The sequence below is a fragment of the Nomascus leucogenys genome, chromosome 12, assembly GCF_006542625.1.
Source record: "Nomascus leucogenys isolate Asia chromosome 12, Asia_NLE_v1, whole genome shotgun sequence".
Classification (NCBI taxonomy): Eukaryota; Metazoa; Chordata; class Mammalia; order Primates; family Hylobatidae; genus Nomascus; species Nomascus leucogenys.
In genome coordinates this window covers 14907567-14927359 of record NC_044392.1, presented here as the reverse complement: position 1 = coordinate 14927359, position 19793 = coordinate 14907567, and the positions used below count along the sequence as shown (strand labels likewise).

General features: G+C 42.1%; 1 protein-coding gene across 4 annotated transcripts in view; it reads left to right on the top strand.

The window, feature by feature from the left end:
- Nucleotides 1-17945, top strand: part of PIK3R3 (phosphoinositide-3-kinase regulatory subunit 3) — a 93834-nt gene extending 75889 nt beyond the window's left edge. For all 4 annotated transcript variants that reach the window (XM_003259037.2, XM_030823823.1, XM_030823822.1 and 1 more), the window contains 4 exons: nucleotides 2016-2192; nucleotides 11484-11558; nucleotides 12021-12191; nucleotides 14201-17945. In XM_003259037.2, coding sequence (XP_003259085.1) covers nucleotides 2016-2192; nucleotides 11484-11558; nucleotides 12021-12191; nucleotides 14201-14399 — 622 coding nt within the window. In that variant the 3' untranslated portion in view covers nucleotides 14400-17945. The remainder of the gene's footprint in view (nucleotides 1-2015; nucleotides 2193-11483; nucleotides 11559-12020; nucleotides 12192-14200) is intronic.
- The last annotated feature ends 1848 nt before the right edge of the window (nucleotides 17946-19793 follow it).

Sequence of the window (19793 nt, the reverse complement as noted above, 5' to 3'; positions counted from 1 at the left end):
CTGCCTTGAAGACCTCTGACATGCCCTGGAGACATTTCCCCCATTGTCTTGGGGATTAACATTTGGCTTCTTGTTACGTATGCGAATTTCTGCAGCTGGCTTGAATTTCTCCTCAGAAAATGGAATTTTATTTTCTATTGCACTGTCAGGCTGCAAATTTTTCAAACTTTTATGCTCTGTTTCTCTTTTAAAACTGAATGCTTTTAAGAGTACCCAAGTCACCTCTTGAATGCTTTGCTGCTTAGAAATTTCTTCCGCCGGATATCCTAAATCATCTCCCTCAAATTCAAAGTTTCACAAATCTGTAGGGCAGGGGCAAAATGCCATCATTCTCTCTGCTAAAACATAACAAGAGTCACCTTTGCTCCAGTTCGCAACAAGTTCCTCATCTCCATCTGAGATCACCTCAGCCTGGACCTTATTGTCCATATGACTATCAGCATTTTGGGCAAAGCTATTCAACAAGTCTCTAGGAAGTTCCAAACTTTCCTACATTTTCCTGTCTTCTTCTGAGCCCTCCAAACTGTTCCAACCTCTGCCTGTTACCCAGTTTTAAGGTTGCTTCCACATTTTCAGGTATCTTTTCAGCAATGCCCCATTCTACTAGTACTAATTTACTAAATTAGTCCATTTTCATGCTGCTGATAAGGACATACCCAAGACTGGGCAATTTACAAAAGGAAGAGGCTTAATTAGGCTTACAGTTCCACGTGGCTGGGAATGCCTCACAATCATGGTGGAAGGCAAGGAGGAGCAAGTCCCGTCTTACATGGATGGCAGCAGGCAAAGAGAGAATGAGGAAGATGCAAAAGCAGAAACCCCTGATAAAACCATCAGATCTTGTGAGACCTGTTCACTACCACAAGAACAGTATGGAGGAACTGCCCCCATGATTCAGTTATCTCTTCCTGGGTCCTTCCTACAACATGTGGGAATTATGGGAGTACAATTCAAGATGAGATTTGGGTGAGGGCACAGCCAAACCATATCACCATATTAAACAGATGAGGAAATGAAGGCACTGAGAAGTTAAATAACTTGCCCATGGCCCCACAGCAAGTGACGGCAGAGATTCAGAGGTAGGTGGGCTAATTGCAAAACCATTGTTCTTAACTGTTGTGTTATGCTGCCTCTGGAATATCAAACGTATAGCTTAACTTGTTCAGTCATTGCTGGATTCAGGGTCCACACAAGGTTATTGGGATTCTCTCTCATGTTGTATTTTGGCTCAGGTTTTCTCTGGGTTGATTTTATCCTCAGGCAGGCATTGCCAGTGAAGTGACAGTATAGCTGCTGGGATGAGAACTGCATATTCATAATTTAGCAATTTGTGTGGAAAGAGAGAATTTATTTTAACAATACAGTTCTAGCAAATGTTCTAGAATTGACTCTCATTGGGTCAGTTTGAGTCTTACTCCTATTCCTGAACCAGTCACTGTGGCCTGCGGGTAGGGATGGGATAGAGTGGAATATTCTTATTGGCCAGTCTGGGCCATGTGTGTTTCCATCCCTGGATCTGAGATGGGGGAACGAATCCTTACCTCCAGGGGACATCAGGGTGCTAATACCAGAAATGGGAATGGTTATGGGCCAGGCAAAAACAAATGTTCACCACGCTTAAGATATTAGGACCTCACTGGGTGCAATGGCCCACGCCTGTAATCCCAGTACTTTGGGAGGCTGAGGCAGGCAGATCACCTGAGGTTAGGAGTTTGAGACCAGCCTGGTCAACATGGCAAAACCCCGTCTCTACTAAAAATACAAAAATTAGCCAGGTGTGGTGGCATGCGCCTGTAATCCCAGCTACTGGGGAGGCTGAGGCAGGAGAATTGCTTGAACCTGGGAGGTGGAGGTTGCAGTGAGCGGAGATCATGCCACTACACTCCAGCCTGGGTGACAAAGCGAGACTCAATCTCAAGGAAAAAAAAAAAAAAGGATATTAGAACCATGCTCACACAGTAGGATCCATCTGCTTGATTTCTATTTTAGCCTTAACATGTCAAATATTTTTACAGAATTATGATGAATTATGATAAATTGAAATCACGTCTGGGCGAGATTCATGATAGCAAAATGCGTCTAGAGCAGGATTTGAAGAAACAAGCTTTGGACAACCGAGAAATAGATAAAAAAATGAATAGTATCAAACCTGACCTGATCCAGCTGCGAAAGATCCGAGATCAACACCTTGTGTAAGTAGTCTGGGAGTGTATGGGGAAGGAGACACTAGTGCCAGGTTACTACCAGCACTAAAGACACTAGAGGTGGAAGAAGAGATTTGTAATTGAGAATTGGCCAGTAAGATGGTAAGAATTTAGGAAAGTGGCCTTGGTAATTGTAGGGGGTACTAGAGTTAATCTGAAGTTAATAGGTGGAGCAAACCAGAATGTAGGACTCTTGATTCATACAAATACCTTGGAAATCTCAGAGGCTGGCTGTGGCATGAGTAAAATGCTGTATCTTAACAAGAACAGATTAATGTTTGCCTAAAACATAAAAATCAGAATCTTTGTTTACATAGAACTGAGTGGGGAATTTCTGTTTCCTTTGAGGGGAAATAGGTTCTAGGCTGGACACTGTGGCTTACGCCTGTAACCCCAGCACTTTGGGAGGCCAGGTAGGCAGATCATCCGAGGTCAGGAGTTCGAGACACCAGCCTGGCCAATATAGTGAAACTCTGTTTCTACTAAAAATACAAAAATTAGCTGGGCCTGGTGGCACATGCTTGTAATCCCAGCTACTCGGGAGGCTGAGGCAGGAGAATCACTTGAACCCTGGAGGCGGAGGTTGCAGTGAGTCGAGATCATGCCACTGCACTCCAGCCTGGGTGACAGAGTGAGACTCCATCTGAAAAAAAAAAAAGATGGTGAAACCCTGTCTGTACTAAAAATACAAAAAATTAGCTGGGCATAGTGGTGGTCGCCTGTAATCCCAGCTACTTGGGAGGCTGAGGTAGGAGAATCACTTGAACCTGGGAGGCAGAGGTTGCAGTGAGTCGAGATCGTGCCACTGCACTCCAGCCTGGGCAACAGAGTGAATCTCAAAAACAACAACAAAAACAAAATGACATTCTTTATTTAAATAACAGAAATGTGTCTATAGAAGGCACTTGAGGGAATTTGACTGAGTAGTGAAACCTAATTCTTTAGTATTAGGGAAAACTACATAATTTAGCCAAATATAGGCATAATAGAGATAATATCCAAATATAAATGGCAAGATAGTATCCGAATAAAATGTGTGAATTATATTTTTAGAAACGTAAATAACTGCTTCAAAGGACAGAATGCATGAGAAAGGAAGATACTGGATATTTGGCTTAGTTCTGGGTAACTAATAGACTGTTTTGAAATACATCTATGGGTGACCTTGATGCATGTAACACCACTCAATTCAAACTACTGGCAGGAGAAGACAGAGCAGAGACCTCTGAATCTGGGTTTTCCATAGACTTCAGGGTTCTTTGTGTGAGAAAGAGGGAGAGGATGAAATATGCACCTAGAGATTGGAACTGTGGCAGAAGAGTTTCAGTAAAGGAAGATTTAAGGTGATTTTTTTTTTTTTTTTTTGAGACGGAGTCTCGCTGTGTCACCCAGGCTGGAGTGCAATGGCACAATCTCAGCTCTCACTGCAACCTCCACCTCCTGGGTTCAAGTGATTCTCCTACCTCAGCCTTCTGAGTAGCTGGGAATATAGGCATGCACCACCATGCCCAGCTAATTTTTGTATTTTTAGTAGAGATGGGGTTTCACCATGTTGACCAAGCTGGTCTTAAGCTCCAGACCTTAGGTGATCTACCCACCTTGGCCTCCTAAAGTACTGGGATTACAGGCATGAGCCACTGTGCCCGGCCTAAGGTGATATTTTTTGGGGTAAACAATTACAACTACACCATGCTGAGTAGTTTTTAATAACAGCCCTCTCAAGAGATCATTTTAGTTTGCTATTGTGGCCAAAAGTCAAGCCAAGTGTATATAGCATACTGAAGAGCTTTGTAAACAAGACAAGGAGGTGCTCTTATCTGTAAGTAGGGTGTGTCTGCTCTTGGAATGCTCACGTGGTTCTGGTCACATCATGAAGCTGAAGAAAGGCTCAAAAAGGCTATGCTGTACACCAAAACGATGAATGGAATTCCTTCTTTGCCCTGAAAAGCAATAAGAAATACAAGTAATATACCATCCCAAGGGACGTGAATAAGTGTGGTGTCTTCCTCTGTTTAGGCTGCTATAACAAAATCCCATAAATTGGGTAGCTCGTAAACACCAGAAATTTCTCACAGTTCTAGAGGCTAGGAAGTCCAAACTCAAGGCACTGGCAGATTTGGTGTCTGATGAGGGGTGAGGATCTGCTTTCTGGTTCATAGATGGCGCCTTATACCTATGTCCTGGGAGAAGGAGCTAGGGGGTCTCTGTCAGGCCTCTTTTATAAGGGCACTAATTCCATTCATGAGGGCTCTGCCTTTATGACCTAATCACCTCCCAAAGTCCTCACCTCCTAATATCATCATCTTGAGGGTTAGATTTTCAACCTATGAATTTTGGGAAGATACTAACATTCAGACTATAGCATGTGGCAAACCAGACCTTGGAAGTTTCTTTAATGCGTTGTATAAACTAAATACCAAAGAAAGAAAGAAAACAACAGCAAAAAAAGACAACAAAAACCATACACACCAAAAAAACCACAGAAAACAAAACAGTGACACAACAGCAACAACAAATATAAAAGAGTTTAGATAACATCATGGATGACAAATTCATGACCTAAAAGTAAGGACAACTCAGAAGTGTAGGGAGACACAGACAGCCATTACCTCTTTTGGAAGGGCTGCTTCCAGGAGAATAGTTCAGTGTCCCATGGTCCATGCTTTGATGTTTCTAACAGAGAATTGTCTCTGGGCTTGGTGGATTTGATCTGTTCTAATGCTGGAATTTGTATAGTTGGTCCTGAAGAAGACTGGTAGTAAAATATGTGTCTCATTAGCATTGCTCCATGACACTGAGTATGATCTCTCTCTGGTCTTGTTTTAAAGGAATAGGGTGGAATTCTGTGTTACCTAGCTAAGATTGTCATTAGTTCTTTAAGCCCTCTTTGGATGTGGTCATTTCCCTGACTGGCCACTGCATAGCCCACAAGGATTCTATGTGATTGTCTGCTGAGATCTTGGTGTACTACTAGTAGGATATTCTTGAGTGTTTAAATATAGAATTTCATTGCTTAAGTATAGAAAAAAATTTCTACAATATAATTCCATTTACTGGAAGCTCAAGAATAGGTAAAACCTATCTATGATGATAGAATTAAAAATAGTGATTATTTATGGTGGGGATTTTGATGGGAAAATGGGATGAGGAGTTTTAAGAGTTCTAGAAATGTTCTGAATCTTGATATGAGTGGGGTTCCGTGGGTTTATACATAGGTAGAAATTTATCATCAGTACACTTAAGATTAATGTGCTTTATGTGTATTATAATTCAATAAATACATTAAAAATTTCTTAGGTGTCTTTTTTTTAAAATTTCTTTTCAAAAAAAAGGAATTTTGTTGTTAATATGCAATTCTTTTTCCTCTTTTTCCTCATGAGTTAAGGCTAGCTTTCATGATTACCATTTACCTCCTTTGGTATTGTAGTCCCCCTTGGTCCGTGGTTTTGCTTACTGCGGTTTTGTTTTCTGTCTTTTCAGGCATCCCCAGTCAGCCACAGTCTAGATAGGTGAATACAGCACAATAAGACATTTTGAGAGAGACCACATTCACATAACTTTTATTCCAGCATATTGTTATAATTGTTCTATTTTATTATTAGTTACTGTTTTTTTTTTTTTTTTTTTTTTTTTTTTTGTTGTTGTTGTTGTTGTTTTGAGACGGATTCTCACTCTATTGCTCAGGCTGGAGTGCAGTGGTGCGATCTCGGCTCACTGCAAGCTCCGCCTCCCAGGTTCATGCCATTCTCCTGCCTCAGCCTCCCGAATAGCTGGGACTACAGGCGCCTGCCACCACACCTGGCTAATTTTTTCTATTTTTTTAGTAGAGACGGGGTTTCACCGTGTTAGCCAGGATGGTCTCAATCTCCTGATCTCGTGATCTGCCTGCCTCGGCCTCCCAAAGTGTATTATTAGTTATTGTTAATCCCTTACTGTGCTTAATTTATAAATTAAATGATCACAGGTATGTATGTATAGAAAAAACAGTATATATGGGTTTACTACTGTCTGGTTTCAGGCATCTATTTGGTTGTCTTGGAACTATTCCCCATGGATAAGCAGGGACTACAGTATTCATAAACCAAAATTCATAAATTTAAAATAAAGAATAATGGCCATAACAATATAGGTACATAATGATGATGGGTTTTTTGATGCATATTCTGCTTAGGGAATTGATGAGTTTTGAGTAATATATGTACTAGGGGAGTTTGCAGATAAAGGAGTTCTATGTGGCTGGGTGCAGTGGCTCACAGCTGTAATCCCAGCGCTTTGGGAGGCCGAGGCAGGTGGATCACCTGAGGTCAGGGGTTCGAGACCAGCCTGGCCAACATGGTGAAACCCTGTCTCTACTAAAAATACAAAAATCAGTCAGGCACGGTGGCGCATGCCTGTAATCCCAGCTAGTGGGAAGCCTGAGGCAGGAGAATTGCTTGAACCTGGGAGGTAGAGGTTGCAGTGAGCTAAGATCGCCCCACTGCACTCTAGCCTGGGCAACAGAACGAGACTCTGTATTAAAAACATAAGAAAAAAAAAAAGAAAAAAGGAGTTCTGTGGAGGGTGGTGTGTTCTGGTTTTATTTTTTGTTTTTACAACTTTATTGAGATACAGTTTACATCCCATACAGTTCACCCATTTAAAGTGTATTATTCAATGTTTTTAGTATGTTCACAGGTATTTTGTCATCACCACATATTTTAGAACATTTTCATCACCTTAAAAAAAACCCTGCATCCTTTACTTAACATCCCTATCACCCCTTTATCTAGCCCTAAACAACTGCTAATCCACTTTCTGTGTCTATGGATTTGTCTATTCTGGACATTTTGTATGAATGAAAATAATGTAAAATGTACTGTTTTGTGACTGGCTTCTTTCACTTAGCATGGTGTTTTCAAAGTTTGTCTGCGTTGTAGCATATATCAGTACTTCATTCCTTTTTATGGCCAAATAATAGTCTGTTGTATAGTTACACCACATTTTGTTTAATCATCATCAGCTGGTGGACATCTGGGTTGTTTCTGTCTTTTTGGCTATTTCAGTAATGCCGCTGTGAACATTTATGTACAGGTTTTTGGATGGATATGTATTTTCATTTTTCATGGGTATATGCTGAGGAGTGAAATTCCTGGATCATATGGTAATTATGTGTGTCTCACTGAAGGAACTGCCCAGACTGTTTGTGTAGTGGTTGCACTATTTTACATTCACACCAGTAGTGATTATTTGGGTTTCTTGAAGTAATAAATCATTCTTTAATATATTTCTTTTCTTTTTTTGAGACGGATTTTCACTCTTGTTGCCCTAGCTGGAGTGCAATGGCGCAACCTTGGCTCACTGCAACCTCTGCCTCCTGGGTTCAAGCAATTCTCTTGCCTCAGCCTCCTGAGTAGCTGGGATTATAGGCACATACCACCACCTCCAGCTAATTTTTGTATTTTTAGTAGAGATGGGGTTTCACCATGTTGGCCAGGCTGGTCTCGAACTCCTGACCTCAGGTCATCCACCTGCCTCAGCCTCCCAAAGTGCTGGGATTACAGGCATGAGCCACCGTACCTGGCCTCATTCTTTAATATATTTCTGATAACTAAATTTTTATAAGTGATTTTTCTTTTTAAAGTATTGTATATGTTATCCCACTTTGTTTTTATGTAGAGAATATGTCTGTCCATAAAATTTGGTGGAAGACAAGTTTCATTCCTCATTTTTTTTTTTTTTTTTTTTTTTGAGACAGAGTTTCACTCTTATTGCCCAAGCTGGAGTGCAATGGCGTGATCTCGGCTGCAACCTCTGCCTCCCGGGTTCAAGCGGTTCTCCTGCATCAGCCTCCTGAGTAGCTGGGATTACAGGCGTGCACCACCACACCTGGCTAATTTTTTGTATTTTTAGTAGGAACGGGGTTTCACCGTGTTAGCCAGCCTGGTCTCGAACTCCTGATCTCTTAGGTGATCCACCTGCCTCGGCCTCCCCAAAGTGCTGGGATTACAGGCATGAACCATTGCGTCCAGCTGCATTCCTCATTTTTTTTTTAATTAAATTTATTCCAAGCTCCCACTGGCCTGGTTACATTAAAAATATTTAATCTCTGTTATCATTCCTACCTCCTATGCAGACTGACACTTGGATCATGTAAGAATGTCATCCTGAAGTAGTGCCAGAAAATTAGAGGAGCACAAGGTCCTTTGTGCCTCCCTCTTGACTGCTGTCCTTGGGTGCTCCTCTGCCTAATCATTGGGTCTTGCCATCTGGCTATTTTAGAAAATTCCAAGGTGTCCTTCACAGTAATCTCTTCACTGGCTACCAACAGATGCTGCATCTTAAAACCTCATTCTCCATCCAGGATGCCCTGTGCATGGGGCACCGTTTTCTGTCACCCCATTTTCTACTTCAGCCAGGCTGTAGACAAGCTTCTGCTTTCTTCCAGGACCAAGGTGTCAGCTTCAAAGTCGTTTTTCCTGTCCTTCTCTCTCAGGGGCTTCCCAGCTTAATCCTTCTGTTTTAGACTGAAACACAAACTCTCTGCCTCTTAAAGTATGGTAGTTGGGCTGTAAAACCAATTAGATCTTTAGAAAGGACACTATATAATACATATTTTTTCCCTTACTTGCTGGGGTAGGGCTAGGAAAAGATATGCTAACACCAGCTATTTTTTCTGTCTCGTATTTCTTAAGAGTACTTTGATGTAATCTATGGAAGTAGTATTTTCCTTTGTTTTTTTTTTTTTAGAAGAGATTGCTGGGCCAAAGAGAGATGGGTCCAAGACCATGCCAAAAAATATGTATATATAGTATCCTTTCTAAAAATCTAATTGGTTTTACAACCCAATTACCACACTAACAGAATCAGAACTGGATGTTAGGTCTTTGAATGTTTTGCCTCAGATTTTTCCTGTAGAATTTATTGCATTTATTTGTGATCAGTAAATTATTCAATAACATTAAATGTGAATTAACATATTTACTAAAGTTATTTGAGGTTTTTGAAAATGGTTTTTAAAATCTAATCAGCTCCTGGCATTGTTAATAGGTTTGTAAGGACTCAGAACTAGATAAGTCTTTGAAATGGACTTTTAGGAGATTGGAAAAGCTGCCTAAGTCAGAAGGTAGGCACCATCATAAATGGAGGGTGGAGCAAAAGCAATTTTTCGTTTTCTTTTTTTTTTTTCATTAGGAAAGTGTTAGGAAATGAGTTCCTAACATTGTGTGTGGCAGAAAGAGAGGCTCAGTTTAAAGAGGTTGGTGGTTAAAAGAAAATGGGGATTCAAGAGAAAATGTGGTGCATTCATTCAGTTCACACCTTTATTTCTTTGTTAAAGAGAAGGTCAGTTTCTTTAAGGATAGAAAACTTTGGGTGATAAGAATGCTTAGAGGAGGGCATCTGGATATTTTGATGACAGACGTGATGGTGTGGGGAAGGGGGTTTGTTACTAAATCAGTAAGTTCACATATTATCTATTTTCCAGTTTCGCTAAGAATAAAAAATGAAATCCAAGTTAACTAAAGGGCAATTCTTACTGGGAAAGACTGTGAAATCTGTCTAACAGAACTTTAAAATTAGGTGTGATGCCAAGTTATCTTGTATACTTGGGGAGATACAGGATGATCCTGGAGAGAGATACAGGATGATCCTGGAATTGTGAAGATTTTGTTAAAAGCAGCCCACCAGCAAATATTTACTGACAATTGAATATCTATGTGCATGTGCTGTTTTAATAATTGGCAACATAGCCACGAACAGGACAGACCCCTTTCATTACAGCAGCTTACATTTTACTGGGGAGACAGACATAAACAACTACAAATATAAAATAGGCCTGGCATGGTGGCTCATGCCTGTAATCCCAGCACTTTGGGAGGCCAAGGCGGGCAGATCACCTGAGGCCAGGAGTTCAAGACCAGCTTGACCAACATGGTGAAACCCTGTCTGTACTAAAAATACAAAAATTAGCTGGGTGTGGTGGCGTGTGCCTGTAGTCCCAGCTACTCTGGAGGCAGAGGTGAGAGAATTGCTTGAACCCTGGAGATGGAGGTTGCAGTGAGCTGAGATTGTGCCATTGCATTCCAGCCTAGGTGACAGAGCGAGACTCTGTCTCAAAAAAACCCCAACCAACCAACCAACCAAACAAACAAAAATATAAAATAATGGATTTCAGCTAAGTGCTATGAAGATGATAAAACAAGGTAAAGTGTAGAGAGTGACTGAGGACTGCCTTAGTTGGGACAGTTAGGATAGTCCTCCCTGAGGGGATGGTGTTGATGATGAAACTTGAATGATAGGAGCCTTGCTTGGTGGGTAATGATGAATGAAGGTGCTTTCCACTCCACCCTAGTTTTAGACTATTGGCCATCTGAAAGGAACAAATGAGGTAGAATGCTGGTTTACCTCATTTTACATCTAAAATACTAGCACATTTTAAGATATATGATTTTCTTTTTCCTTTTCTTTTCTTTCTTTTTTTTTTTTGAGACGGAGTCTCGCTCTGTCGCCCACACTGGGAGGGCAGTGGTGCAATCTCAGCTCACTACAGCCTCCACCCCCTGGTTTCAAGCAATTCTCCTGCCTTAGCCTCCCTAGTAGCTGGGATTACAGGCATGCACTACCACACCTGGCTAATTTTTGTATTTTTAGTAGAAATGGGGTTTAACTATGTTGGCCAGGCTGGTCTCGAACTCCTGACTGCAGGTGATCCACCTGCCTTGGCCTCCCAAAGTGCTGGGATTACAGGCATGAGCCACCGTGCCCGGCCTAGATACTATGATTTTCTTGGTAATGAAGTTCACTCATATTAATTACTCAGATTGCCACCCTAAATTTCTTGTGGCCTGCTTAAATGCAAAAATAGATCTTGAAGTTTTTAGTTAAAATATTAAACTCAATTCAGTAGGTCACACGGGAAGTGCGTCCTCAGGCTTAGTGGAGATTGCAAATGTGACACCATGCTCATCTAACTAATGTTTTCAGAAACAAATGTCCCACTGTGAGTGCGAGTATGTGTGTGCTTGTGGTGGCACATCCTCCAGAAAAGAAAAGTGAAAAGTGAAGGGCCTAATTTCAAGTAGCCCTCTATGTTTCTGCCTTTTTCCAGAAAAGATCAGTTCATCTTGATAGTAGTTGAAAGAAAAGTAATCAAGAGACTAATTTTGGGAAATCTTTGCCCACTCTGTGGGACTAGGAAAAACAAGAGGTGTCTAGACTGTAGAAGTTTAGTTGGCTCAGACATACCTACTTTGTCCAGTCAGAGTTTGCATGGATACTGACACTGGTGTCTTTCTCTGGCAGATGGCTCAATCACAAAGGAGTGAGACAGAAACGCCTGAATGTCTGGCTGGGAATTAAGAATGAGGATGCTGATGAGTAAGTTCTCTCTATACCTTTCTGTCAGAGGGCTTTGTTATCAATATAAGACATGCGCCTTGTTTATACATGGTAAATATTGGTTGTCATTGTCACTTGAGGACATTGAATCTAGAACTTTGACTGTCTTTTGAATTGAATTGCCTGAAGGTACCCTATAGGCACTGGAGTTCGGAGACCTGCCTCTGAACTCAAAATCTGGATGTGTAAGGTACTTTGAGTATAGCTACTCAAAATCTGGATGTAAAAGCACTTCTATTCAAATGTTCATATTTCAGCTTATTGGATGAAACATGAATTCTGTGCTTTATGCACCGTAGCAACTAATGAAGTTAACACCCAAATAATTGCAATTTTGCTTTGTCATTTGTGGTTTAAAGATTTAGAAGAGTGTTTTATTTATGAATTTGCTTTTAGATAGAAGTAACTTGTTAGAATAATATATTAATATTTAATTTTTAGGAACTATTTTATCAATGAGGAAGATGAAAACCTGCCCCATTATGATGAGAAAACCTGGTTTGTTGAGGATATCAATCGAGTACAAGCAGAAGACTTGCTTTATGGGAAACCTGATGGTGCATTCTTAATTCGTGAGAGTAGCAAAAAAGGATGCTATGCTTGCTCTGTGGTGTAAGTCTTCTCTGGGGATATAACCTTTTGAAATCTTTTGCATTAATTAATATAAAATCAACCCCTCATAAAATTCAGATGAAATTAGTTAATGTACAGTAACGAGGACCCATGGCTCGGACCATAACTATTAGTACAAAAAAACCCAGCTTTATGAGGAATGATATCTGAAATTATCTTGCAGTTTTAGTTTACATGGTAAGCAGATTAGGCCCTGCAGTATTGCTGTTGGATTTCGGGTGTCTGTGAAAGGCAATGTGAGATCTTAAATTGAAAAACAAAAAATCACTTAATTGTTTAGTAGTATCCTATATGCCTAGTATGGTCTCCAGTGTCAGATTAGGAAAGGCTTAACTGTTTTTACTTCAGAAGGAAAACTCTATCTAAAACTTTAAATTACATATTATTCTGTTGATGTAGTGATAGGAAATGTGGATGTGTTTTCCATGAGATAATCGTGACTTTTTTGAGAAAAGCCTATTTTCCTTTTAATGGAAAATGAAATTTTGGGGATAACTAACTGTGCTTCAGTCAGATTTTTGTCTGAGTGTGGAATATATTCTTTAAGAAGGCAAACATCTTTGACAAAAGCCACACTTAGAAAAGAGTTATGATGGTGCCAGATATACTGGGTTCAGCTCCTGGCTCTACTGCTTGCTAGCTGGGTAACCTTGGGTAAATTACTTAATCTTTCTTTGCCCAGTTTCCTTATCTGTAAAATAAGGATAATATATACTTTAGGGTTTTTGTGAGGATTAAATGAGTTAATCTATATAATACAATATGCTTTTAACAGTGCAGAGACATAAGAAGTAAATGTCACCTACTAGTATGATGATGATGCTACTGATGGATGTGGCAGAAGGCAAACAAAGTGACAAAATGATTGTGCCCTTAGAGGGCAAGGTGGAGAAGATAGACGAAAGGCATTCATATTAACAGACTGCTCAGTGCTTTGTGTGATCATCTTGTTCGTAGCGCTCTACTGTCATGGAGTCAGAGTTTGAATCCAAGTTTACCTGGTTTCAAAACCCACATTTTTCTATTGCACCAGGCTTTTTTCATTTCACCAAATATCCAAGATGAATAGAACCACTGTGGAATAAGTATCATTAGTAGGCTGTGCACACGTGGACGCGTTAATTTTAGTGGAGAAAGAGTGGATTGGGAGGTTTTGTGGAAAACGTATCTGAGATGGACCTCAAAAAGATGAATGGGATGTCTTACGGGCGGAAAATGGGGGAGGAGTTGAAAAGTGCATTGGATTACTGTTATCCAAAGATAGAACTACTTGCAACATTTCATTTCTCCTTGACTTGGGCTGTTCAAGTTATCTGAGTGGAAAAATGGGCGAGAATGGTTCTTGTAAGACTTAGGATCTTCTAAGAATAATAAAAAGAAGGAAGGCAGTAAGCCCAGTCACTCACTGTCACTCAGGTTATTGGGTGGCAGCCTGTAGGTTCAGGACTTGGCTGGAGTCCTTACATAAACTGATTAATGAAAACTACCCTTGGCTGGGCTCAGTGGCTCACACCTATAATCCCAGCATTTTAATAGGCTAAGGCAGGAGGATTCCTTGAGCCCAGGAGTTCACAACCAGCCTGGGCAACATAGCAAGACCCCATTTCTACTAAAAAAAGTAGCTGGGCATGTGGCTCACACCTGTAGTCCCGGCTACTTGGGAAGCTGTGGTGGGAGGATCACTTGAGCCCAGGAGTTCGAGGCTGCAGTGAGCTGTAATCAAGCCACTGTACCCTAGCTTTGGTGATAGAGCGAGACCCTGTCTAAAAAAAAAAAAGAAAGAAATAAACCCTTACATTTGTGGTTGTTTTAATACCCGTATCTGTGGCCAAGTCTGTAGGGAATGGGGGAACGCAATTTTACAAGCTTTGCCTGGTTAACAAAAAACACTTATTTGCATAACAATTGTTCTCAGACTTCTGGCCATTTAGTGTCCCTTTATCTATTGTTACCTACCGTAACATTTCTTCTGTGGTTTGTCATTGCAGGGCCGATGGGGAAGTGAAGCACTGTGTGATCTACAGTACTGCTCGGGGCTATGGCTTTGCAGAGCCCTACAACCTGTACAGCTCTCTGAAGGAGCTAGTGCTCCATTACCAGCAGACATCCTTGGTTCAGCACAACGACTCCCTCAACGTCAGGCTTGCCTACCCTGTTCATGCACAGATGCCCTCGCTTTGCAGATAAAGAGGAAGTGGGAAGAGAGGTGGTTCTCTGGCATTTTTTTCTACAGTTTTTATTAGACTACGATGAGGGCATTCTTTCTACATAGACTGCTTGTTTTGCACAAGAAGTGATTTTGTGAATGTGGAGGGGCTGAGCAGCAGCCGGCCGGGATGGGGGCATTAGAGGCCTGAGGTTCTCTAGGACTCAGCCATGCCGCTGCACTGACATACTAAGCTGGAAGCAGATGTTTTTTTTGAAAGTCTATTTCATTGGGGTTTTTGTTTTGTTTAGCCAGGCACCCTCAACAGAATATTAGGCTTGATGGTTATAGCGGGTGGGGTTGTATTTGGAAGCCTCTGAAGAGGCCATGTCTTTTTTAAATCTAACTCTTGAGAGTGCAGCAGGGGTATGGCTCTGCTGGGAGTTCTGTTTTGCTTTGGCAGTCTCTCTTCCCCCCACGAAGAAGGCTGTTTTGGTTTTGTGATAGAATGGGATTTGATGAAAAAGACAACCAAAGGAAAATGGGGAGGCTTGGGATTTCATTTAAATAATCTAAGCCGAGATGATAAAAAAACCTTCAACTGAAGGTACTTTGTTTCTTACCAACATAATTTAGGCTTCAGCATCTCACCAGCCCCTCCCTCTAAAGAAGTATTATGTTCAGAAGCCAACGAAACAATGTTTGTTGCCAGACCAATGTTTGATGGGAAAACGTGGCACTTGGAGTTGAATGTATACTTCTGTACCAAAACTTGAACATAAAAAGACTAGAATTTGTGAGTTTTAGCAAACACTAAAATTGGTCAGTGTAACCGCTTCTGTCTTTCCTGCCTGTTTCTCTGAGATGAGGAATAGCATTCTTTTTGTGGGGATGGTGAGCTTTGAATCATAAAATGAAGTTGGTGCTTGTATGGTGTTTCCTTAGCCTAAAGAATGATCTGTTGTTTGAAACCTTTGTAACTTGTTTGTATGAGTAAAGAAAAAGTGCAATCCAGTGCTTTTAGATGGCTTGATATACCAAATAACAATATAGAACAACATTATTATATGTGCTTCCCCAAGTTTAAAGGCCCTGCAGAAATAGTAAACATGGTTTAATTTCCCTTCATCTCCCCCTCCTTTGCTGGATGGGGTTTTGGGAGCTATAGGTTGCTAAGGAGGGGAGTCAGATTGTGGTCAGGGGCCTCAGTAAATCACAGACCCAGGGGCCCTGTGGTCCAGGGTGAGAGTCATACCACATTACACATGTGCTTCCATACAGTGGTTTCTGAAGCTTTTGCAGGGAGAGAAGATGGCTTAGTGTTTAGACTGTTAGTAGAAGCCATTTGGAAGCTTTTCTCTTTGCCTTTTTTTGTGATCCTGCCATTAAGGCTATGTGCAGTCTGCCCTCATGCTCCAGTGGCCTTGATTTTAGGCCAGGAATCTTCTGCTCCATGTGGCTTAAGCGTTCCAGCTGAGTGAAGCTAGGCAAATGGAGTGGGGGCAGGCATCTATTCCTGCCCCCATCATGCCCCACACCCATCAGTCAACACTCATTTGACAAATAGAGTCCAGCTGCCTCTGAGCCAATCCTGGAACCATAATAGGCTCAGAGTGAGTCAGCTGTTTGAACCCAAAGCTGTGCAGTCAGGCATCCTGGCTGAGCTAGAGAAGCCAGTACCTGCATCTTGGTTTATAAGGCTTACAGCTAGGAAAGCTCTAGTTTTGGGGGTGAAAGAAAAATATTACTTTACCTGAGCACTTATTTCCGTGACAGGGTCTAAAATATGGACCATGATGTAGACATAGATTTATAATTTTGGAAAAACCTCCAATTACTAGTGATGAGGATAGGAAGGGAAGTGCTTATCTTTGGCTTTTTCTTGGTTACACTGCAGTTTCAGGATTGGGTGAGACAGAGACAAATGAACCCCCCTCTAAAGTCACTTAACTAATAGCCAGCACATCCCTTCCCCAAACTGTCGATTGAATGAAATCTTAACTGAAAGTTTTACCGAATAATACCAAGCTAATTGCCGCTGGGCACACCTGGATGGCTTTGCACCTGGTGTTGAACCTGCCGAAGCAGATGGATGCTCAAGATTATGTGCAAGGAATCCCTCCCATCTGGTACTAAAATTTCAGTGTGTTCTGAGTGTCTTTTAAGCCAAAGTGGAAATACAGATACATACCTGTAGTATTCAGTAATGTGTCTGCTCCTTGTTGGGCAGACACCGAGGGTGTGCAGGGAGAGACCAAGTACCATCTTTATCTACACTCGGGCTGGCTTGTGGAGAAGGGCTGCTTTTTTTCAGTCCTACATTCCTTCATTTTTTTTTTCTTTTGTTTTTCATTCTTGAATTCATTGTTTTGTGGGATCTAAGACCCAGGGGTCATTTGAGAGGTTTGACAGTATCTTTTCTGACCAGTTGCCACATGACTTGCTTGACCCTGAGCCAGTGGAAATGGCATGGAGACCAGTCTACTACCCACTGGGCCTGGTGTGTAGAGGGGCAGAGGGTAGCAAGGTGCTTCTCTATGCCCATGGCTTGGGAGCAGGTCTTGGCCTCCTTCATGAGAGTCTAGTGCCATGTCCTGTCCCATGATCTGGACCCTGGGACTGTCTTGGCATCTTAAATGCAGTTTCAATGAGGCAGAGGGCAAAGAGAGACCAAGATCAGAGGGGTTCATTATACCCCTGGCTAGAGAACCCAGCTACTGACATGAAAGCAGCTTGGGGGCTGGCTGGACACAGGTACTAGACCCATCGTTTCCAGGTGAAGCTTTCATCACAGAACAGTGCTGTCTCCACCTGGCCTTAGATGGCACGCCATGATTCAGGCCTGGATAGGCTGCCTGTGTCCTTACCACTGATCTGGCCAAGAATGAGGCCCTCCCAACACTTTCACTCCCTCTCCAAGCCTTGATGGGACCTCCACTTATTTAGGCCTCATGTGCTTTGAAGAAGCTTTGAGAACCAATGTGGTGTCTTCCACGGGTCTCCTCTTTTTTGCTGCAAGGAGTCAGCCCCATGTGTTCTCTTAAACTGAGAATTGCACCTGGGCAATTCCTGTTTTCTAAGGTGGTCTCTGCTGCTAGTTAAGAACCAGAGTAGGCCTCTGTGAGGCTTCAGTGGCCTCAGAAACCAGAGGGTCCAGATAGGGGGCCTGCTTGGGCCCTCTGCTGCCAACTGCTCAACCCTGCTTTAGCTCTAGCCACTTGTGGCAAACAACCTCATTTCCTTACAAATTCCAGCATGTGACTTTGGTGCCGTTACTTGTGAAAAATCTATTCTGTTGTCTTTGATGTGTCCAAGAAAATTCGCGTAGTTTACGTAAAAATATCTGACTCACAAGAAAGCCAACTGTATGTCTTGTGATGGGACAGTTCATAATGTAGTTCCTAGACCACTTTGCAAATTGTTCTTGTCACCAGATGTGTTCAGACATTGCTGTGCAATTGTTGGGGAGGGTAGGGGGAAAGGCGAGAGGAAATACTTATTGGTCTTTTTGCTTAATACCTTCCCCAAGAGGGGACAGTCTGGCCAACTTGCTCCAGTAATGCAATAAAGACATTGCAATAAGGTAATTTTTTGTCTTCATGCTATGAAGGGGTGGGCTGGGGGCAGAGTGGGGGTCAAGAGAGAAGAGTACTCAGGTGTTGAACAGCCCTTGAAACTTCCAAACCTTCTCTCCAGTAAGCACCAAAAAACTAGTACTGGGGCTGAACTGGGGCAGCCAGAGGCTCTTTTCTTCCTAGGGGGGGACATTGACTCCAACTAGGCATGATGCCGGAGTCCTGTCCACCGAACACAGACACAGGAAGTCTCAGATACTGACTCTGAGAAAATTAAAACAATGCCATTTCCTCCACACCTCACTGCCCACTCCTGACTAATAAGCTGTTTATTGGTTCTCATGTTTCTGCCTAGAATGAAAAGTGTTTCCACATTCTACTCTGGGGGAGGGGGAAAGGGGCCCAGCTTTATAATCTATCCTTTTATTGCCCCAGGCCCTTGTCATCTCCTGCGAAGGCACACTGTTGAGGTTCCTGTATTCTGGGAACGTAATGAGCCAACATGTGATAACCTCTTGTTGCATAGGATATTGCAGCGCTCATCCATGTCTCAGGCCCCACCCATGTGTACTCAAGTACAAATAAGTCAGATTGGGCAGGGAACAGAATGTTGTTCTAAGTGACCTTGCCTATGTCTTTTCTCCCCACTACACTTTAGCTACACAGCATCCCAAGACCACTTCCAGGAACTATGGATTTCTCCTAATCCCAGAGTTGTTCGCACTTCTGTGTTTAGGATGCTCAAATTCCTAGCTCCTTCCCAGTTCTTTCTTCTGAACTGTACCTGCTGGCTGGATGTTTCCACTGGGCTCCTGGGTGTCTCACCAACACTTCAAACTTGTTTACTTGCGGCTGGGCGTGGTGGCTCACGCCTGTAATCCCAGCACTTTGGGAGGCCGAGGCAGGCGGATCACCTGAGGTCAGGAGTTCGAGAACAGCCTGGCCAACATGGTGAGACCCTGTCTCTACTAAAAATACAAAAATTAGCTGGGCGTGGTAGCATGCACCTGTAATCCCAGCTACTCGGGAGGCTGAGGCATAAGAATTGCTTGAACCTGGGATGCAGGGGTTGTAGTCAGCCGAGGCCACGCCACTGCACTCCAGCCTGGGAACAGAGGGAGACTCCGTCTCAAAAAAACAAACTTGTTTACTTGGCAGAAAAAGTATGATTGGCTATGAATTCACTCACCTTCCTACCACCAAACCTACAACCTTATCTGTATCTACATAATTATTCTCCCTCCCATCTGTTAAATTACAATAGTCCCCTCCAACTAAAGCCAGTCCTTCCACATGTATTTTGGAATCTATTTTCTTCCACCTCAGGAATCTCCCAAGATTAAGATCAATTCTTTCTTTACTTCAAGTGGATCATTTCCATTGACATTTAAACATGGTTGGTTGTTTCTCATTCTACTCCCCTAATCCCTACTCAATCATCCCATATACCTTTATCTCTTTTCTCCTCTTCAAAGCCAAGCCTCTGGAAAGAGCTGTCTTAAATTTCCTTATTTCCCCATCTCAAGTATTTCAGTACTGGTTCCACCACTGTTTGAAACTGCTTTCTTGATGCCTTCAATAACCATCAGTGTTAACTATCCTCTCCATGGAAAGCTCCTTCAGGGACTCTATTACAACTCATTAATCTAATATTCTTCTGACATCTGACCGTTCTTTTACGTCTCCTGGATTCCTTCAAGTTCTCACTTAACGCCATTTTACCTGGCAGTTTTATCCACAGCCATGAATCCACCTACCATCTCTAGGCTGATTACATCTGTTTATTTCACTTGCCCAGATCTCTACTGGAAGCTACTTAATATTTAGTGTATGGAATGCAGCACTGAACTATTTATCTCT